Source organism: Seriola aureovittata, chromosome 2 (assembly GCF_021018895.1).
Source record: "Seriola aureovittata isolate HTS-2021-v1 ecotype China chromosome 2, ASM2101889v1, whole genome shotgun sequence".
Classification (NCBI taxonomy): Eukaryota; Metazoa; Chordata; class Actinopteri; order Carangiformes; family Carangidae; genus Seriola; species Seriola aureovittata.
The window spans coordinates 16,152,525-16,174,462 of record NC_079365.1 but is presented as its reverse complement, the minus strand read 5'-3'; the positions used below and the strand labels follow the sequence as shown (position 1 = coordinate 16,174,462).

Genomic DNA, 21,938 nt, shown 5'->3' with positions numbered 1-21,938 from the left:
TGTGTGTGTGTGTGAGTGTGTGTGTGTTTGTAAGCACTTTGCTCGTGTTCCTGTTCAGGGAGGCATGTCGGGAGAGAGTTGTGCCGAGCCAGTCAGCACAAAGCAGTGAGCTGTGAGGGAGCTGACGGGTCGTTAGGGGCTGGTCATTAAGGCTGATCATTAGATGCTTTTATGGTGAATTACCCGGTTTCACTAAGATTTCTGCAAAAAAGCGGGAAACACTGAGGCTCTTCGGGCCCCCAGCAGGCAGACCTCACTCTTGCATTGGTCGTTACTCCTAATCAATAATCATGATCAGGGCTTTTGATGGATGGGGCTTAACCTCCACTTGATGACTGGAGGAGTGTGAGTCAGGAGGAGGAGGGGGAACTGGGTGCTGAGGCAAGGAGGACAGGCGTGAAATGAACTGTTCTGCTCCACTGCAAGCCCACACTCTTCCTTTCAGTAGGTAATTTGTCGCCTCATGTACTGATGTGTGTGTGTGTGTGTGTGTGTGTATGTTTTTGTGTGCTTCCTATCCACACAATATGGAACGTGTTTGAATGTGTGCTACGAGCCTATCGTGGTTATGTTTATTTTTAGATAAGGATGTTGGAAGAGTGTGTGTGATGCAGCTGACTGGTCAGCGTGAGAGGATCAGGCTTTTGTTTTTATTTTGAATGTGTGTGTGTGTGTGTGTGTGTGTGTGTGTGTGTGTGTGTGTGTGGGGGGGGGGGGGGTGTGCGCGTGTGTGTGTGTGTGCGCGCGCGCGTGCCAGGCAGGTGTGGAATTATGTAATGTTGTACTCCTCCGAGCTGTGGCGGGCTTTGTTCTGTATCACTGGAGGTCCTGTGCATCCAGCAGAATCAGCATTATGTGAGGTGTAGTTCATTACCCAGAATCGGCCAAGCCTGACACGTTATTATCTTTCTCCTGTGCTTTGACTCCATTTCAATTACCCTCTTACCATGCATAGCCTTCAAAGCCGGCCCCGCCCCATCCCCCTCTCGGCCACCCAACATGGCCATCTCCAGCCAATCAGAGAGAAAGAAGCAGCATGTGCAGCCAATGACTGAGACCAGATAAAGACTATCAATCACCCTGTGCTGCAGCAAGGGTTTTATCAGCCGTTCATCTGAGACTGGCTGCGTGCAGCTTGTCAGCCAACATGTGAAGGCTTATAAGCCTTGTTTAACAATTCCCAATCTCTCTGGAGTGGGACACAGTGGAACAATAGTCCCCCAAAATGTTGCGGAACACACACACGGCAAAAAATGATTATCTAAATGTTTTCTTTTTTCTTGTCTCGCTAGTGTTAGGTGAAAATTTTAGGACACCCTGCAGTCACCAAATTACTAACGTGTTAATCAGTCATGTGAGCTCAGTGGCCATAAGCTTCCAGTACGTTATTCTACAACCAGCTTTACAGTGGTCCTCTCTGTCAATGCCACATTCATGTTTCTGGTTATTTTCAGAAATATAAAGAATTTGAAAAGTCAGTCAGAGTGGAGGAAATCGATGGTGTGAAACTGGTCAAAAATCTGGCCGTGAAGATGGAGGAAATGTTCCACAGAAAAGCGGAGGCCACCAGGGTAAGTACAATTTGAAAAAGCATATTTCTGTGCATTTATTTATTTTTCATTCATTTAATTTTGTTTCAGGGGATGAGGGGCTGTATGTAAATAATTAGGGTGGTAAGGTTAGAGCCTCAGCGAAGAGGGAGGGCTGTATGTTGTGTTCTTTTTGCTTTAGGGAGGGCCTTCACGTTTTACTGATTCCCACATCAGAATGAAGCTATGAGCACTCAGTGTCTGTTTTCATATTCAACGCTGCACTGGTGGTACACCTGCAAGAAAACACGTCTCCAACACGCCTGGTCATATGACTCTGGCATCATGTGATCGGGACTGTACCTGACAACTGATCATATCAGGCTAACTTCATCTGATCTAATTCATCTTTATTTTATTATTTTGAATCAGAGGTGCGATGACAGAAACTGCAGCGCTAAAGCCCCTCAGCACCCACAGTAGTGACACCTGTGCCTCATTCAGTGACTGTGGGAATAGTTATTAGTTTATAGTATGGTCCCGATCAATATAGTGGTATCAATATATTTGACAAAGAGGACGCAACATTTTTACAATCACTAATTCAACTTTTAATGTGAAATTTGATGGCTCTGTGAAAATGATTGTTTCTGTTAAAATATTAATGTTTAACTATTAAAGAGGCTGTTGCAATGTTTCTTAAATGGGCCAGTGAAAATATTAATAAGGAGGTTTTTTTTTTTTAAATGTTAAAAATAAAATTCAGCTCCCTTCCCCAGGTCTAATTTTCATACAGTCCCTAAATTGAGCAGGTTAGTCATTTAGCAAGAGCAGAGTGTTGTTCAGTGTTCAAAGATCAAATGTGTCAAATGTAAAAGGTTCGTTTAGGACATGGTCTCACGTGCAGTGCCCAAGTCCGAGCTGTAGTCAGACCCACAGCAGCAGCCACTCTGCGACCTCAGCTTGTAACCATTTTAATGCTGCATTTCGCAGGGACTGCTGGGAAATGATAACGTTTATCTCTCCCTGCCTGATCCCATGTGGGCGACAATTCATCCCAATTCATTCTATAAATGACACTTATATTTAATAAATCTGATTGGATTCATATCAAAGTGTTTTTTTTAATTATGTGTTAACAATACAAGGGCCGAAATTTGAATGTTGTAAAAAATAAAATAAAAAAATAAATAGAAATCCAGTCTGTTTAAGCCTGGTTTAAAAATGAGGCACTGACCTGAATAATGTGGTGGAGGTGGGGTGTGTGGCCGCTGCAGGTCTTTTTCATAAAAAAAGTAAAATGATGCACATGCCTTTACCAAGAGTGTTCTCCACCTAAACCACAAAACATTGCGTTTATTTCATACCATTTTCTTTTTTTTTTATTTGCCAACTGCTGACGACATGAGAACTCACCACGAGGTCAATTGAATTTGGACAACACAGCTCAGTTGTGTTTATAAAGGCCAGCATTTATTTTGACACATGTGACAGATGTTAATTACCTGCTTGGCTCCGAGGGTGAGAGTGACTGTAGCGTTTAGGTGGCATTTCCCTCAGAAACACAGAGCCAAGCACATTTTCGAGACTCGAGTTATTACAGAAGCGATGTCTGCTTTGGTTCTCGGCATGAAATCCTCCAACCTGCCTCCATCAATCATTTTACAGCTGCGCTCCACAGTAGTGCCCTACATTTGATGCATTTTTTTTTTTTTTTGCCTTTAAAAAAAAACACTAAGAATTGCCAAGGAGGGAAAGCCTGAACCCTCTGGGCAACATATGCTTTTATCGAGTTTAAACCAAAAGCTGGACATGCTGCCGATTTCATCCAAAGATTAATCTAGAGTCTGGCTATGGTCCTCGATCAAGGTCCTCTTCAGGGGAATGACATTTGTGGAGACGTTGGGATACTAGAGCGCCACAGCAATGTGCAAACAGCAAGTTTGAGAAATACAAAGAGCAGCAGAGTGTAAAATAAAAATTAGAAGAAAAAAAAAACTATTCTGGGAATGGGCTCCCAGAGGCCTTTGAGGAAGTTTGTGGAAGTCTTAAAGAACCGTGGTCTGATGGTGCAGTTTTGGCCAAAGTAGCCTAGAATTTAAGGTTTAAATGCATTAAATAGAAATAGGATTTTAAGCACACGCGTGTAATAGCTCTGGTCTTATTAACCATCCTCTCTCCTCCTCTCAGCGGCTGGTGGAAGCGGCAGAAGAAGCGCACCATCAGCATGAGGATAATCCCGACCTGCAGGTGAGGTTTGTCCCGGACAAAAGAAAAGAAAAGAAAAGAAAAGAAAAGAAAAGAGGGACACGACCTAATTATTAAAAATGTGATGTGGCATTGTGTTAGACCAGGATGAATCATTTTCAGTCGGGCAAGGGAGGAGCGGCTGCAAGGTGAGAGAAGGGTAATAGGCCTTAAAAGTCTTTAATTGCGTTGGCATCGTCCTTCCCACTGATGTCCTGTCATCGCTTTGATACATAATGCTTCTTCGATAAGCAGTGGCGCACACACTGAAGGCTGCAGCGCCACACGGGCATAACTCAGACTGAATGTTTGGAAGTGTTGGAGTAATAGCTCAAAATCAGGTCTGCGCTTTGACGTTCACATACAGTAACTGGAACTGTAGCACGGGATAAAAACATACAGGAGGAATAATCTAATTCATGATCTAATATTTAGAAAGAAAGTATAGGCAACTAGCATTTTCTGAGAGGATAATGTAGTTATTATTGGCCCAGGTCTTTGCGGTCATATAGGCTGTAGGCATGAAGCAGAGAGAAGAATGGGGAAAATAGAAGTCGGCCTGCATTGCTGTAATTTTAATTATATTTCACATAATTTGCTCATGTCCCCCGAATGTGTTCAGGACATTATTTAGCGAGTCCGGGTGCTGATTTCCAGGGTGCACCGTGCTCCCTCAGTCTCTGCAGAGGGAATGCAGTATTTTTGTCGTTTGTTAGTGCTCTCTCTCTCTCTCTCGCTCTCTCTCTCTCGCTCTCTCTCTCTCTCTCTCTCTCTCTCTCTCTCTCTCTCTCTCTCTCTCTCTCTCTCTCCCTCTCTCCCTCTCCCTCCACTGGACAAAGACAAATGAAACTCTTTTCCTCGGCGCATTGTTTCATTTTCCTGGCTCCAGATTGGAAACCCACCGGAGCAGCAAAACACTGAAATAACGGCAGCACTTTACAGTTAATAGTAGCATTTACATCATATGAATACCTTTCAGTCACCTTGTTCTCTGCCCGTTTCTCTTGTGTCCACGCGTCTACAACAAGTCAAGTCATCTTTAAACTCCTGCTTTGGGCGACTGCTTTTTTTTAAAGGAAAAATTTCGACCTTGATCCTTTGAAAATAATTCAATACCTTGGTTTTGTCCTTCTAAAACAGGTCTCTAACAAAAACACTATGTTTCAATTTATGCTTTAACTGTAGGTCTATTTATTTTCTTTGCATGATTTTATTAAATTATGCCTGCCTTTTTATTAAAGAATAAAAGATAACATCACTTTATATGAGGACTCCACAAATGTATCTAAAACACAGGTGGGACATGCAGCCTAGATTTGTCATAAACAGTGTTTGTATAAATATTTTAATAATATTTCTGTAGACTTGATATAGTTTAGTTGCATTGCTTCCTTTAATATTAAGACAAATATCTCTTACAGTCAATAATTTTTTATAAATTACATGAAAAAAATGAATTGAATTCTTACAGTAAAATTGTTGCACATTGAAAGCTGTGTTAACATTTTTATTCAAGCAGGTGACAGTTATTGCTCTACAGCACAGGCCTATCACACAGACATTTCATTTTAAAGGCTATAAAAAATAGTAAGGAAAATTCAATATCCACCTGCAGTAATGATGTGATGTCATGATATTCCTCCTTGTGGCATCATTTAACCAACCTCGCCTCCTCTGACACCACACATTTTTCATGCACCATTTCACTGACCACAAAGAGATAAGAGGGCCGCTCTTATCTCAGCTGCTTCGTGTCAGGACAGTCGCATGTTTTGCATTGACCCGAGTTTAGTCCGCAGTTCAAGTGCGCACAGATCAGGTCTGATGGAGCAACAGAAGCTTTGCTCCTACTTCAGAAATGTATCTACAGTAATGTGTCTTTTGTTTAGTGTCTGTTAACAGACGATAAAACTTTCAACGCTTACGTGAAGCTAGAAAAACTCTCAGTTGCTCGTGAGGTAATTGTTGTAGAAATGTGAAATAAAAATATATAGTTCAGCATTTCAAATAAACAAGAAACAGAATTAACTCAGTCTGAATTCAGTTTCTGCTTTTGTGATAGTGATAGACTGAAAATTGTTTGCAGCATCAGTAATAAGTTATTATTTGAACCATTACACAGTCCACAGTTCTATTTCTGAGTGACCTGCTGCCACCGTGGTACATCCTGAACATGATAGAAACGTAAATGCACCTTAACATTCTTACAAAATGATGCTGCTGAGTGAAAGTATTTTAAATAATACTAAGTAATATTAATGTAGATGCTTTTTTTTAATGTATTTAATCAAACAAAACAAAAAAACTGCTTCCCATCTGATCCACAACATGAAGGAAGGAGTGCTGGCTTCTGAACATATTAGTTTTTATGAAGGCGTTAGTTATGACAAGTGCAGAGTCTGTTAAACCAACAGACTGAAGGGTAAAGCTTAGTGAGAGCCACCATCTCCAGACACTGGAGCCTGGTTATACAGTAAGGCCCAGCAGACTGTAATGGAGGGCAGAGCTCTGCAGCAGGGCCTCAGCTAACTGCAGTGGTGTAAGAGTCAGTGGGGCGTCTCGGAGAGCTGCAGTGTCCCATGGCCTGCTCTACAGTAATAACCCTGGTGGTTAACGTGCCTCTCTACAGCACTATCAGTTCTGCTGAGGGTGCACGTTTCTCTCCCCTGCTGCTCCCCCTTCGCAGCTCTCTTGCAACCCCACCCCACCCCTTCCGCCCCGCCGCAGCTCGTCAGAGAGCTGCTCAGGCGTGGTATGAGCTGTCAGCGGCTGCTTGATGGTGATGCCCGTGCGGCCTCCCCCGAGTGTGATGCTGTAGAGTCCATCACCCATCTCTCTCTCTCTCCCTCCCTCCATCTTTCCCCCCTCTCTTTCTCTTTCTCTCTCAGTGCCGACAATAAGGACCAGAGGCCACAGAGAGGCCGCTCAGACAGGATGAGGTAGTCTTCTTTCTGCTGCAGCAGGCAGTGAAGGACAGGACAGACAAACTGTTGAGTTTCACTTAAGAGAGGACAGACTTTTCACTGGCACTCATAAGGTTCTCTTGGCACATCCAGTGACTTCCAGAGACAGCTGCTTTCGTTTATGTACGTTCTGACGAATAGGAAAAAAAATCCCCAAACCACACTGACTGAACATAGTTTCACATAAAATTTGCACAACGTCAAATACTTACCGTCTGTTTATCCTGAGTTGCTGCAGCTCAGGTTGCAGAGTGAGTCAGCTATTCACCTGCTCCTCATGTTCATGTGTCGAAATGTCCTTGAGCAGGATACTGAAACCCAGAGTGCTTCAAATGAATGTAATGTTATATGATATTATATTAGTGTAATTATATATTGTGAGAAGTCAATCTAACCATTTATCCTATAGGACATTTTTGGGAATGTTCTGATTTTTTGGCCATTTGCTTTATATTGTTCTACTTGCTTTTTTTTTTTTTTTTTACATTTCTGTTGATTTTATTATTTCTGATCTGATGGTTTGTAATCCTCATAGGGCGCATGTAGGCTCTGCACACATTAGTCTGCATTTGATAAATAGTTTTTGTTATGATTGCGGTGTTAAAAGGCAAAACCTGCCTGAGGAAAAGGATAGGTTCACATCTTAAGATGATCGTCACATGCCGACATGTGCGTTTAAAGAGGTTCCTCCTGTCCAAACTCACTATGGAGATATTCTTTCCTCATATGAATCCAGAGGTAGGGGAGAAATCCACGGTCCTGGATTCCCTCTTTGTGTTCCTGTGGCTGTCCTTGGAATTTCATACTAAAAAGACTGTAACTCTGGAAGATCCCCACTTGATCTGACTAATTCAGACTACTTAGACTTAACTTCGACTGAATTTTTTTTTTTTTCTTTTTCTGAGTGGTATCCTCAAAGTATTAATACTAATACTGTAATTACTAAATGCGTAATGTGTGCAGGTCTCAGTTCACGTGTTTTCTGTACCTGCAGTGTCTTTAACATATTCCATATTCACTCTTTACCTCAGTATGAGTACTTCAACGCCGTGCTGATCAATGAAGTGGACGAGGAGGGCAATAACGTGGAGCTGGGTGGAGAGTTCCTCCTGGAGCCCAACGATCATTTCAATAACCTGTCGGTCAACCTGAGCCTCAGTGTGGTGCAGGTCCCCACCAACATGTACAATAAAGGTAAGGGGGGCAGCAGGGAGACAGGATTATGTGAGGGTTAGTTACCTACTCTGGGCGGATGAATGGGGAGAGAAGGAGGGAGGAAAGTAAGAGGTGGAAGTGAGAGATGGGGAGCACGCAGGAGCTTTTTCCGTCGCTTCTTGTTGTATAACGGAGTGTGTCATCTCTCCCTGTGTATCGGCTGGGCGGCTTTTGTTCGGCTGTAATGGACTCCACATAAGTCTCTGTTCACAGCACAAAGGGAGGCTCGTCTAGCAGGAGGAGGGGAGGGGATGATTTAGTCACAGGCATTGTATCTCTTCAGGGTGGGGAGTCAATAAGGGACAAAGGTCAACTGTGCACCCCGGTAATGGTGAGCAGGATGGCCACCATTATCACCATTTAATGTGCTCGTCTCAATCTCTCTTTTTTTCTTTCTCCGTGTCTTATCCCACGTCCTTCACCTCCTCAGATCCCGACATAGTGAACGGAGTGTACTGGTCCGAGGCTTTGAATAAAGTGTTTGTAGATAATTTTGAGAGAGACCCCACACTCATCTGGCAGTACTTTGGGAGTGCCAAGGGTTTCTTCAGGCAGTACCCTGGTGAGTGCTGTCATTCTGTCAGTGTGTCTTCATGTATCTGTGTTTGTGTGTGTGTGTGTGTGTGTGTGTGTGTGTGTGTGTGTGTGTGTGTGTGTGTGTGTGTGTGTGTGTGTGTGTGTGTGTGTGTGTGAGAAAAGAAAGGGTTTTCCCATGGGAGCCATCAGCCTTCAGTGAAGGAAAAAAAAAAGAAAAAAAGAAAAAGATCAGAACAAATGATTCAGAATTACTAAAAGGGTAATTTGGCTAATGTTGTAATTTTACAGACCATCAGAGAGGATGCATATGTACAGACTGTAATTAATCAGCATTTGCCGGTGCGGACCTACAGCTGTACTGAGGAACAGAGCGTGGCTGCTGGATCCAACCAAAGTTATCAGACCGTTACAATGATGTGAAACAGCCGCTCAGCTCTCTGCAGTGCTGGAGCGAAGCCACAGAGATGAGATACAACTGATGATCATATTGTTGTATAGATACAGACTCTGTATGTTGCACAATGTACAAGTAGAAATTCATAATGGAGAGATGTCTTTCAGCGGCATACAACGGCATTCTTTTACAAATGTGTTCCTCATTTTAATGTTAAAATCACACACTACTGAACTCATTTTCCTGGCAGTTAATTGGAAACAGTAAAATTTTATTGTATAATATTCTTTTATGTCAACAAATTACATATAATATACTTTAATAGACTTTAATATATAAACTATTAAAGTCTATCTCTCAACACTTCCATACTCAGCTCATTGGATCCTACTGAAAGCATCTATCTTTATAAATTGAATACTTTAATTTTCTTTTTTGTTTTTCTTTTTGTTTTGTTAATTATTTCCTTAAAACAGCTTTTTTTTTTTTTTTTTTTTAAGCCACGTGTTAATCCACATTTGTTGCACTAGTGTGTATTTACTGCAGCAGGATGGTGAATCTGGGATCGGGATAAACAACACTGTGTGTGTTCATCATAATGAAGGAACATGCTGCCCAGTGCAAGAGTGTGGCTCACTGATGTCTTTTTAATAGTTTTTGGACAACAGTGGAAATCCATGGCTCAGAGGAATAAGCTGTATCAGGCTTTGGATACACAGAGACAAAACCTGTTAGTAGGTAGAAATTTTAGTAATAAAAAATAGTTGACAGAAAACAATAGAATATCAGCAAACCTACACAGTTTGGACCATCTCAATATATAGTTTATCCTGTAAAGTCCAAAATGAAATGTGTTATTTGCTATTTTTTATCCCATTGGTTTAAAATTCTTGTCTTTTACATGAGACACTATGGCATGTAGTCTACTGCTGATGGGATCCACTGAGAGATAAAGGAATTACAACTTGATTTGGCTGCTTCACGCTCTCATATCAGATATCCTGTGCTCCTGTTTGCCTCTGACTCTTTGATCTACTCCCCAGGAGTGAAGTGGCATCCAGATGAACATGGTGTCATTGGCTTTGACTGCAGAAATCGGAAGTGGTAAGCCTGCCTGAATTGGAGAAAATATTCTTGCACATCACACAGTGCCACATATATTTGTTTTCCCTTTATTCTTTCATTATTGTAACAGCCTGGGTTTCATGGTGTGTAATTGAACCTCGTATCACAGGTACATCCAGGCAGCAACATCTCCAAAGGATGTAGTTATCTTAGTGGATGTCAGTGGAAGCATGAAAGGACTGAGGCTGACCATCGCCAGACAGACCGTTTCCTCCATATTAGACACACTGGGAGATGACGACTTCTTCAACATCATTGCAGTGAGTTTTAGTTAAACCAGATTGTCACCTTTGTGTCTGAATATGTTTGTGTGTTTGTTCATTTTTAAGTTTGTGCATCTCAGTCACATTCCTCTGTCATTTTAATCAATTTCTTTCTCTCTCTTAAATGTTTTCAGACATTTCTGTTGAGTGTTTCGGATAAGTGGAGCCCAGTCTTCCATGAAAAACAAAGAGGGCTTATTCAATTCTCTTTTATCTAAATGCCGTTTATATTTCCTCAGTATAATCAGGAGATTCACTACGTGGAGCCTTGTTTGAATGGCACGCTGGTCCGGGCCGACAGAAACAATAAAGACGTGAGTCTCTACTCAGACTGACACATAACGAATGTATGTGGGTCATATCAGGTTGAATTTCTGTGAATAATATTTAAATGTCTTTTTTTTTTCTTTCTCCTACTTTGACTTTTAACTGTCAGCATTTCCGTGAACATCTGGACAAGCTGTTTGCCAAAGGGATCGGGCTGCTGGGTGAAGCTCTGACCGAAGCGTTCACAATCCTGAGTGACGTAAGTTCCAGTTACAGTAAACTGTGAGTGTCAGTGTAATGGGACGGATGCTGTTCAAACATCTTCCCAGTCTATATTCCACTGAAATAATTTATCACAAAGCAGTTCAACTAACTTCTTCTTTTCTGTTTACTGATTATGACAATGTTGTCGAGTTTACAGGAGTTTTTATTAATTCATTTATTGATTCATTTGTCATAATGTAATGAATTTGTGCATGTGCTCAGATATCACAAACAAACTTTGTTCTCATTTAATTCACGGGCTTCACAGAACATTAGGGAACTTTTCATTTTACAAGCCACATTTGTTTTCACTGACAGAGTGTCAAAGCATGTCCTGCATGTTCGCAGCTAATCATAAAAAACTAGCACACTCTAGTCAAATACATTTGAGCGCTTGGGAGGTGTGTCGCCTGTCGAAACGCTCCAGTGCTATCCCCATTCCGCCCTCCAAACACAGACACATCTATTCTGAAGCGTGATTAATGGCTCTAATTAATGTCAATGATTAATAACGTGGCTGATTGGAACACAAAGCAGATAAGGCCAGGAGCCGCGCCGCACTCCTTTTATCTCCCTGTTTTCAGGCGAGCTTTGGCTGCACCGCTGAAGCTGAGAGAGCTCAGCTTTTACCTCTGCATTTGTCAGATTAATTAAAGCCCTGCAATGAATATGGTAATCAGGTAGCCAGTAGCCTACTGCTGAAAGTCATTGTTACACCGCTGCCCACTGAATGAAGTCAGAATACAGCCTATCATAGACCAGATCAAAAAGAAACTCACTTCACTTGCAGAGCACTGCAGTGTTTTTACATCGAGTCCTGGTCAACTGAATGAGAGCAGTGCTGTGATACAACACTTTCCCACAGGAGGATGATGTGAAAGAATCACAAAACAGCAAGCTTATAATAAAATATTTTACTATATTTTGCCATCACTGAATATGTAGAACATCCTTTTGTTTGGTGATTTTAGAACAAGAACAGAGTGATCCCTGTTATTGATTCTGTCTTTTATCTGTAACATTTATATTTCCAAATTCACATTAACTACACAATACTGAAGCAAAGAGTATGTTTTACATTTACACAAAGACTGTAGACTCTGCAGCAGAGAAGGCACGAACATCTTCATTAATGGTTTAGGAAATTTCACATCTTTGTGAAATGTAATGAGTCCATGTAAGAGTTCATTTGAACACAACTTATTAAACTAAATGTCGCTGAAATAAACAATAATGTTTAAATTAGCAATGGGAGCAGTGCACGGTTGTATAGGGTTTGGTCTATGGAGGTGGTGAATGGTGCAAATTGAAAAGACACAGATGGAGGGAAGTTGCCAGCCAAAGGAAGAGAGAAACAAGGATAAGCACACATGCTACCTTTTTATAGCCCAAGACCCCAGATGAATGACATGAGCTGGCAATCCTTCACTGTCAGCGAACTGTCCCCTGAGCTTGACTCGAACGGTCTACAGACCGGGGGGGCCGGTACACACTGCACTGACTATTTCATAGGCCTCTTTACATCTTCTTCTACATTTTGATGTGTCACAGTTGGGGAAACGTGGGTGCAAATAATAATAAAAAAAAGACAATAATGGCTGAATCCCATTTAGGGGCTTCAGTTTCATTTTGCTGGTATTGTGCATGCTGGCTCACTGCCATGTCTTACTGGGGCACTTGAGAGGAACAGAGTCATCACTAATGTTATTAGTTCTACTTGTGTTTTTTCCTACAATGACCAGTCAAAATATCTGCTGTGAAAAAAGTCTGTAATAAGCAAAACAATTAACATTAAAGTCTTGTGGATGAAAAAAAAAACAAAAAAAAAACATATATATATATATATATATATATACATCAGTGTGTGTGTGTGTGAGAGAGAGAGAGAAAGAGAGGGCCTCCTGATACTTGTATGATTTGAGAGCAGCAGCACTCAGCAGGTTTCAGCCCGTGATCATGTCATCACACACTCCTCTCTCTCTCTCTCTCTCTCTCTCTCTCTCTCTCTCTCTCTCTCTCTGTCTCTCTGTCTCTCTCTCTCTCCACATTCACTGTCACAGGTCAATAAACCACTTGATTACTACAATGCATCAGAATAAAGTGTAACACATTCTTCAAGTTTATTTACTAAGACATTATCTGTATTTTATGAACTGATGGCTTTCAGATGCCATATCAGACATCATCATCAGATGCAGTGGAAATAGACATTGTTGGCTGTTTGTTGAATGTTTAAATAACAGTGATTGGATTGAACAACGGCTTTGTTTGTTTTTTTGTTTGGTTTTTTTTGGTGTGTGTGCATGTGCTGTCTTTCCTTCTGCAGTTTAACCAGACTGGTCGTGGCAGTGTGTGCAGTCAGGCCATAATGCTTGTGACCGACGGGGCGACTGAAATGTACGACGATGTTTTTGAGAAGCACAATTGGCCAGAAAGAAAGGTGAGTTTCTCTCTCTCTTTTATCTGTCTTTCTCTTTCTCTCTCTCTCTCTCTCTCTCTCTCTCTCTCTCTCCCTCTCTCTCTTTCTCTCCTCTCTGCTCCTCACAGTGCCTGATTTTCAATGTTACACATGTCCTGTCCCTGAATTTTCTGCTTGCACTGCACTTTCCTTGCTTCAGGGATAGATGTACATTTTAATACTATATGTCAGCTGGTGCTCTGTCTTGACGTTTTGAGGAATTGGTTTCTTACTTCATTACCACTCTTAACTCTGCATTGTAAAATCCACGTCAATATGATGTTTTTCAATGTGTTGAGACATTACAGAGCGATATTCCCCCCACAAGGAATAAAACATGGGAAATGAACTGCTTTCAAGGGCAGAGCATGTACAAGCAGCTCGGTCTCAAAGGTTCTAGTCCTTATCCGTCTACTGTGCTCACTCCACACTTCTTCCTGGACCTAACATTGGATTTAAAATCTTTTGTTAGGCTCCCTTTGTAAGACCTAAAAGCAATTGAAATGAAATGGACTACTGTGCTATTCACAGAGCAATAAAAACAACCGCTCAGGGGCTTTTGTTCAGTCCGCTCAAGCATATGTGTGTTGGCAGTGTTTGGCAGGGTACTGGGCAGTATTTGGCAGGGCACCCCACCCCCCACCCCACCCACCCCCTTCATACACCCTCAGGGCCGTTATATGGCAGCCATTCAGTGTTTCCTATATGCGTTATGCTTAGCAAAGCATCTGGAGCCAATGAGCCGTACAGGTTTGTGAAAGTGTCACACAGCGTTCTGTAAAAGGACAGAGGAACATGCCCTCGTGCCCAACCCCCAAACAAAAGAAAATTAATTGAATTTAACTGCATAAAGTGAAAGAAAAAAAAAAAACAACAAACAGACAAAAACAGCAAATTGAGAAAGACAGGCTGAAAAAAAAAGTTAAAGAATGAAAGAGAAGTGGTGTAAAAGTAGCTTAACACGGTTTCCTCATAAGGATGTAAAAACATGCAGCCACTTCTTGCTCCCGACCCCAGATAGAATCAGGACGGGAAGATAAAGAGCTGAGGAGACGCATCACTTTACATGTTTTTTTTAATCCTTTCATCTTTGAAATTGTCGACATCTCTACGTCCTCTGCACAGGTGCGGATATTCCTTACCTGATTGGACGAGAGTCTGCGTTTGCTGATAACCTCAAATGGATGGCTTGTGCCAACAAAGGTTTGAGACTTTTTTGATAAACACTCTCCGAGAAAAGCCGAGTATCAGAGTGTGGAACACGACCTGATGCAGTGTTTCTGTGCGTTAACGTGATAGGTTGAGGATGTGTGGGTATCCCTGTGGTTTGGTCGCATACGTGTATGTTAAGTGTGTGTGTGTGTGTGTGTGTGTGTGTGTGTGTGTATGCATGCATGTGTGTGTGGTGGCTCAGAAGCTTTCTGCCAAGAGGCAATGAAGTGGCACTTGGGGGGGTCAGAGGTCAATCTGCTCTAATCCCTCTTCCTGTCAGAGTGTCTCCCCCCTTGGCTGCTCCCTGCTGATGGCTCCGACGTGTCAACGCTCTGGATGAGTGCCCTCTGGAAGGCAAAGTCACAGCCAGGAAAACAGATCACAGGAGGATTGTGGGGAGACGAGCCCCAAACCTCCTTCCCCATACAGACCCCTGCTGTGAAATAACCTTACATGTCCAATATAAAGTATTGTCAGCAACAGCAGGAGCTGACACCAAGTCAAATGACTCTTGTGTCGCTCTAAGCTGAACCACTGGAGACACAGTCCAGTAATGTCAGGGCCATCAGCAGTGGCAGAAAATACCTAAATGTAAATATGTACGTTTACCTAAGTACTGCACGTCAGTAGCGTTTAAGGTACTTTTACTTGAGTATTTCCCTTTTATACTGTTTTATAGGGTACTTCTACTCCGATATTTCAGTGGGAAATATTGTGCTTTTTATTCCACCACAACTATTTGACAGCTTTAGTCACAAGATTTACTTTAAGATCATTTTACACACAAAACACATGAACATATGATCAAATATGATATAGTGGCTTTCACTACCCACCAGTATGTCACTATTTAAAGCCCAAGTTTTATGCAATTATACCATCTTTCAAATCATTCTCGTATACTCTTTTGATTTTTCGACAAAATGAACAAATCCTGGTGAAACTGGTGCAAACTCTTTGTTTTCTTTTCACCCATTCATTCTCAGTGCTCCTGGCTCAAATCTGTGTGTGGGAGCTCCCTCTCTCCCACACAGGGATAAAACGAGCTCCTCCTAATGACACCTTTAAAATGTAGCGAATATGTCGATGCGTCACTAATAGTAGTCAAATACAAAATATGCAGTACATACAATAACACTCTAAAAGAGGACATTCGGCATGATGAGTACTTTCATGTTTACTTTTCCTGACAGGTCTTCTCTGCCATCGAGGACACTGAGGTCATGTCCTTGGTAATTTTCTGGAAATTTTGAGGGGTTTAATAATTTGAGGTCGGCTTTACAGTTAAAAACTTACACATGACTGAAATTTTTTTAGTCTGATTCCAGTGTTTTTAGATGCAATATGTTGGGATTTGACATTAAAAAAATTAAAGGATTTAAGATTTCACTAATTAAATCCTAATATGAAAAAATGTGGAGACCTTTTTTGGTCTGTGGTCAAAGTTTTCTAAAGGGGAGGACATTGGAGGATCGGGAATAACCTCAATGTTTCTAAACTCCTGGCTACAGTCCTGTTTGCTGGCAGTACTTTTATTTAGAAGCAGGACTTAACATTGCTGATCCGATACTTCTTCCACCACTGGACATTAATTGTAATATTTTGGTGTGTCGCTTTAAACGGTCCAAATACACGTAAGACTACACATTGTGGAAGAAGCGTATTCCCTGCCTCAGTTTGGGTTAAAATGTTTGTGTTTCATTGCAGGATATTTCAGTCAGATCTCCACCTTAGCGGATGTTCAGGAGAACGTGATGAGGTATCTTCATGTCATGAGCCGCCCAAAGGTTATCGATCACGAGCATGACACAGTGTGGACTGAAGCTTACGTGGACAGCGCTGTAAGTATAGTTTAAAGCAGTGTAATGACTTTTTGTGTGAGTGTCCGAGTTATTAGGCCCTACTCCATGTACGTACAGCGCAGTAACACGCTTTCTACCGAGTATGGACAAAACAACAGGAACCTCTTGTAGTATGATACAATCCAGTACATTGAAAATACAGGAGATTGCGTCAGAGAGTTGTTGATTCAACAATCAGGTACTTTTCAAAGCTGTAGTTTCAGCTTTTAATACCCTGCATCAAACTATATTGTAAGACGTTGGTGTTATTTTGTCCATCCCTCTACTGTACAGTTAGTGTGCACATGTGTGTGTCTGCGCTCTCATCATTAGTCTTCATGCTGCTGGAATGAGTCCTCATTATGAGCTTCATTAATCTGCATGGATCTTCCCCCCCAGTGGACATCTGTGTCCACAAAGTCAATGCAGAATGTGCTTATTTCAATTCACTGGATGATTTAATTTTTTTGTCTCATTGTGTCTTTTCTTTTATTTCAGCTTTCACAGGCTCATAAGGTAAGTATCTCTCAGGTAGAGTGAAATCAATGGAAAACAAAGCTGATTTGTTGTCTTGCTGACTAATAAGGAGCTGATCCAGACTCAGATGCCTATATGTACGGTATATATATAACCTAAAAATTAGGATTATCATATTTTGACGGAGCATTTCTACTTTACGCTTTTTATTTAGTTTTACTAAAATCAAGCACTTTATTTTAAGATGCACGTTTTTCAAAAGCTCTCTATTATGTAGCCTCCTTACTGCAGAAAACATATCTGAACCACTTTGAACTTCAATTAAATACCCCGGTTATAGGGAGTAGTTCTGAACTGTGATCAGAGCGGAGATCATGGGCAGGGGTTTCCACTGGGACTCAGCAGATCGCAGCAAATTGTATAAAGTAGAACTGACCTGAGTTAAATAGCTGCTTATTGTTCCTACCTTTCAACATTATGCTTTAATATTTCCTAAGAGGTCTAAAGTGAGGAGATGCTCATCCCTCTGAGGGACAGAAGCAGTAGAGAAGCATTTATTGTACTTCTTTCCAGTATGGGGACAATAAGCATACACACACACACACACACACACACACACACACACACACACACACACACACACACAGAAGGGTTAGGAGATTGTCCCCCGGAGTGTGTGCTGTTGTATCTCAGCCTCAGACACACCATTCATCATTCTGTGGATCATTGCATTTTATCTCCTAAAGCCCATATTAAAACTGACATTGGAAGGGAGACCAAGAAAGAGAGAGGGAGAGAGAGATGGAGGTGGTTGAGCATGGATGTACCTGTTCGTGTGTGTGTGTGTGTTTGTGTGTGTGTTTTTGTGTGTGTGTGTGTGTGTGTGTGTGTGTTTGTGTGTGTGTGTGTGTGTGTGTGTGTTTTCGTGTGTGTGTGTTTTCTCCTCCATTGTGTGTTGTGATGAATTTAAGGACCCACCATTCTTCATTTTGTCAAGCTAGCTAGTACACACTGCAACACTGCAGTTCACAGCTAATTTCCTTCATATGCATGCACACACAGAAATGAACATCAGCCCCACACACACACGCACACTCACACTCACTGACGTGAACACAGGCACACTCAGCTGTGTCGACTCAAGAGGTGAGGGAATAGAAGACCTACTTTAGTGGCGCTCATGTGCTTAATTATGTCAGCCTTCATCCTCCTCAACTGACCCCGTCTCCTCCTCTGAGCCCCACATGAACCTCACATGGTTGTAGCTGTAAGTCCTCACAGTGCTATTTCCCACTCAATAAATGCTGCTCATTTTTTATATATGTGGAAGTTTTAATAGATTTGTTTTGTGAATTAGACCATTTCCTGAGCGGTTATGTGCTGTCCTGGTTGAGAAAACAAAATGTATTCATAAGTATTTTTGCTTAATAATTTAGTTTTAGTTTCTTTTTATGATTAAGATTATTGTTTTAACATCATCAATAACATGGAGAGTAACTTACAGTTACAGTTATATTTGTACTCGACAATAGAACATTTCAGAGGCAAATATACTTTTTACTTCAGTACATTTATTTGAAAGATGTACAGTGGTTACTAGTTATTCAGCAGATTAAAATTTCACATTAAATCATATCATCAGTTTATAAAGTATGATGCATCATTATACATTAAACTAATACATTAAGTAGTTTAGATCAGCTTCACCTCCACTAGGTTGGCATTATAATTCATAAGTAATGATAATCATATAATACAGTATGATATATATATATATATATATATTGAATAGACTTTTAATCTGTCATGTAAATTATGTACAAATACAGTCTGACCTCTGAATCAGACTTGTTTAAAATCGAAGAAGCAAAATGACAATTCAGTCTGATTATTTATCAGTAACAAAGTTCTGAATCTTATTTTTTCAGCTGAAAGTCAAAACGGGCCCAAGTCTGATGACTACAGTAGCCATGCCTGTCTTCAGCACAAAGAATGAAACGGTGAGTGAGTGAGTGAGTGAGTGAGTGACTACATGAGAAACTAAATGAGTATTTGTTGTGCAGTTTTCATCTGTGTGTGTGTGTGTGTGTGTGTGTGTGTGTGTGTGTGTGTGTGTGTGTGTGTGTGTGTGTGTGTGTGTGTTTTGAATTTTTTCATGCAGAAGAACCAGGGTATTCTGTTGGGGGTCGTAGGAACAGACATCCCTCTGCAGGAGCTGATGAAGCTCATCCCCAAACATATGGTACGATCAGCTGTTCTTTGGCTTTTAAAAAATGAATGTATAAGTATGCGTTTTGTAAAATATATCTCACTTTGTGTCTCTAGTTAGGGATCCATGGGTATGCGTTTGCCATCACAAACAATGGCTACATCCTGACACATCCGGACCTCAGACCTTTGGTAACTCACCTTCATCACATCCCTTTTACACCTGAACAGTCTCATAGCATTCCCTGACTTTACCCTGTTTTTCCTTTTTGCTTTGTCCATGCAATTGTATGCATAACCAAAAATGATGATCTGAACACCTCCCTTGACGAGGGCACACAGAGGCAAATGTGTTATCTGGTTAGGAGGCTACATGGACTCGTATAGTCTGTAATCCCCACCTTTTCCTTTGATGTATGCATGCAGGGATAGAGGCCACTCATAGGGCTGGCTGGCCTGAGATTTCCCAGAGGTAACTTAACACTCGCTGGCAGAGACCACAGCCGCTCGCCCTGGGACTGCTGGTTCTCAGGAGCTATGGCTGTGCTAGTGGATCTGTGTGTGCCAGTGTTAGTGCTATTCCTCTCTGTGCAACTGTGTGTGTGTGTGTGTGTGTGTGTGTGTTGGTCTGTGCAGTTTTTTTTTTTTTTTTTTTTTTTTTTTGTGGGTGTGTCTTTGTGGCTAAAACTGTGCTGTGGTTGTAGTCAGTGACTTGTTGTTTCTTGTGGAGCGGACTACATACAGTAGCAGCATATGACATGTACAATGTACTGCGTTGATGTAGACTTGTTTGAGCGTGGATTTCCTATCAATCATATTAATTCTTTATAATTTACCTGACAGCGTTAATTTCACACATGAGTTGATAAATAATTACTCAGCGAAACCTCAACAACAGGTGCTTTATTAATAAGAGCATACAAGTCTTCATTTTAACAGGGAAACACAAAGAAGACAGATTACAGTAAAACATTTTTAAATAGATTTATTTTCTTTAATATCAAGCTCATATATTTGAAAATTATGTGTCACATGCAGTTGTGTTATGACAGATTAGTTGACATGATTGAGCAATGGTTAAAGTTTTAGTCGAAAATAAAACCCTGTTACACAAAGGGATCATTGAAGTGTGTATATTGTGTTTTCCTCTGTGTAGTACCAGGAGGGTCAGAAGAGGAGGAAGCCCAACTACAGCAGCGTGGATCTCTCGGAGGTGGAGTGGGAGGACAAAGATGACATTGTACGTGTCAAAGACAGTAATACAGAAAAAAAATATTGTAAATACTGAAACGTTGCCGTTATTTTAAGAATATATATTGTGCACAATACAAAATACTGACTGTGCTTAAATATAAATACAACAGTTTTGTGATACAATGACTTGATTTCACACTTCAACTGTACAACTTACATGTTCATTACTTTATCCGATAATAGCAATATCAGCAGTATCATTCCTGTCACCGATCGGTGACCCAGCCTTGACCTCTCGGCTCTACGTGACTCTTTGTGTGCTTTATCTTTCAGCTACGCAACGCGATGGTGAACAGGAGGACAGGTACTTTCTCTATGGAGGTGAAGAAGACGGTGGATAGAGGGGTGAGGCTGCAGATGAATATGTTTCGTGTCTCCCTATCAGATGAGAGGCGTTCTTTTTGTTGTCTGTGGACCAAAGGAGTAACTCTGATCTCAGCTGTTCTTCTGTTGTTTTAGAGGCGTGTCCTTAAGATGCACAATGACTATTATTACACTGACATCAAAGGAACTCCATTCAGGTGCAAGAAAAGTTTTATTCCATTCTTACATAACTTTCTGTAGCGTTACGTCTCGGTTCCAGTTAAACTGTGACTGACTCAAGTTGATTCTCTCCTCTGTCGGTGCTTCTAGTGTCGGAGTGGCTCTTTCCAGAGGCCACGGAAAGTACTTCTTCAGAGGAAATGTATCAGTTGAAGCAGGTACGTCTCTCCAACTTTGTCATTAACTCTGTTAACAAAAGCCTGAATACATTTAAGATACATGTCACTCTGACCTGTTTGTTTGGGAGGGTCTTATTGTTGCAGGCTACCCACGCTGGCATTGCTGAAGCGTTACTGACTTGTGTTTTTCAGGCCTCCGTGATCTGGAACAGCCAGATGTCGCCCTGGCAGACGAATGGTAATGCTGGGGTTATGGGAGAGGCATTCATGCGTTATGTAGGTTATCCCTCTGTGTTCATCAGGGATGTTGAGGCCTGTGATGTAACAGTGTGGCTCTGTTTGGACCACAGGACCTACTGCAACACAGAGGAGCAGCATGAGCATCGTCACCTGACCCAGATTCAAGCCATCAAGCTCTTCATGACGGGCCGCAGACCGCACCTCAAATGTAAGAGACATCTGAGGCAGATCTAAATGAGTTGTATACACGGAGTCTGTATTATCTGCAGGACAAACTAATGATCATATGTAGTATGATAATAAGATAGTACGCAAAAAAATTTGATTGTCACAAATGAGAGGGACATTTTGGATGAGAAAATAGAAAGTCTGTATTTGTTGATCAGGTCATGGTGTTACATTCTGCAGGTGACAGAGAGCTGATCCAGGAGGTTTTATTTGATGCTGTGGTGACTGCTCCGCTGGAGGCCTACTGGACGGGACTGGCCCTCAACAAGTCAGAGTAAGCTCCGTAAGCTCTTAATAAAGGCTCATAAGTTTATTGTTTTTTAATAAGCCTCAGTAAATGTTTGTGAGACATCATTATAAATGTAACTAAACAAATAATAAACAGCTCTTGTTGCAATAGTGCATAAGTTGTCATGTTAAAGCAGGATAAACACCAGCCAAAGCAATTTTTCAAAAACTGGCAAGACCAAAAAACGAATCTGTGATAAAAATAGTATTTCATTGATTAACCATAAATAAAGCTATATTCACATTTCAAAAGGAAACATTAAAGC

The 21,938-nt window shown here is 41.2% G+C and overlaps 1 protein-coding gene across 1 annotated transcript in view; it reads left to right on the top strand.

Moving 5' to 3' along the window:
• Nucleotides 1-21,938, top strand: part of cacna2d3 (calcium channel, voltage dependent, alpha2/delta subunit 3) — a 33,627-nt gene that overhangs the window by 4,383 nt on the left and 7,306 nt on the right. The window contains exons 4-25 of the mRNA XM_056385292.1: nucleotides 1,455-1,571; nucleotides 3,720-3,779; nucleotides 7,771-7,933; nucleotides 8,385-8,516; nucleotides 9,929-9,989; nucleotides 10,120-10,270; nucleotides 10,513-10,587; nucleotides 10,710-10,799; nucleotides 13,131-13,248; nucleotides 14,388-14,465; nucleotides 16,182-16,315; nucleotides 16,814-16,831; nucleotides 18,721-18,792; nucleotides 18,954-19,034; nucleotides 19,118-19,192; nucleotides 20,157-20,240; nucleotides 20,528-20,599; nucleotides 20,714-20,775; nucleotides 20,888-20,955; nucleotides 21,109-21,154; nucleotides 21,267-21,364; nucleotides 21,565-21,658. Coding sequence (XP_056241267.1) covers nucleotides 1,455-1,571; nucleotides 3,720-3,779; nucleotides 7,771-7,933; nucleotides 8,385-8,516; nucleotides 9,929-9,989; nucleotides 10,120-10,270; nucleotides 10,513-10,587; nucleotides 10,710-10,799; nucleotides 13,131-13,248; nucleotides 14,388-14,465; nucleotides 16,182-16,315; nucleotides 16,814-16,831; nucleotides 18,721-18,792; nucleotides 18,954-19,034; nucleotides 19,118-19,192; nucleotides 20,157-20,240; nucleotides 20,528-20,599; nucleotides 20,714-20,775; nucleotides 20,888-20,955; nucleotides 21,109-21,154; nucleotides 21,267-21,364; nucleotides 21,565-21,658 — 1,949 coding nt within the window. The remainder of the gene's footprint in view (nucleotides 1-1,454; nucleotides 1,572-3,719; nucleotides 3,780-7,770; nucleotides 7,934-8,384; nucleotides 8,517-9,928; nucleotides 9,990-10,119; nucleotides 10,271-10,512; nucleotides 10,588-10,709; nucleotides 10,800-13,130; nucleotides 13,249-14,387; nucleotides 14,466-16,181; nucleotides 16,316-16,813; nucleotides 16,832-18,720; nucleotides 18,793-18,953; nucleotides 19,035-19,117; nucleotides 19,193-20,156; nucleotides 20,241-20,527; nucleotides 20,600-20,713; nucleotides 20,776-20,887; nucleotides 20,956-21,108; nucleotides 21,155-21,266; nucleotides 21,365-21,564; nucleotides 21,659-21,938) is intronic.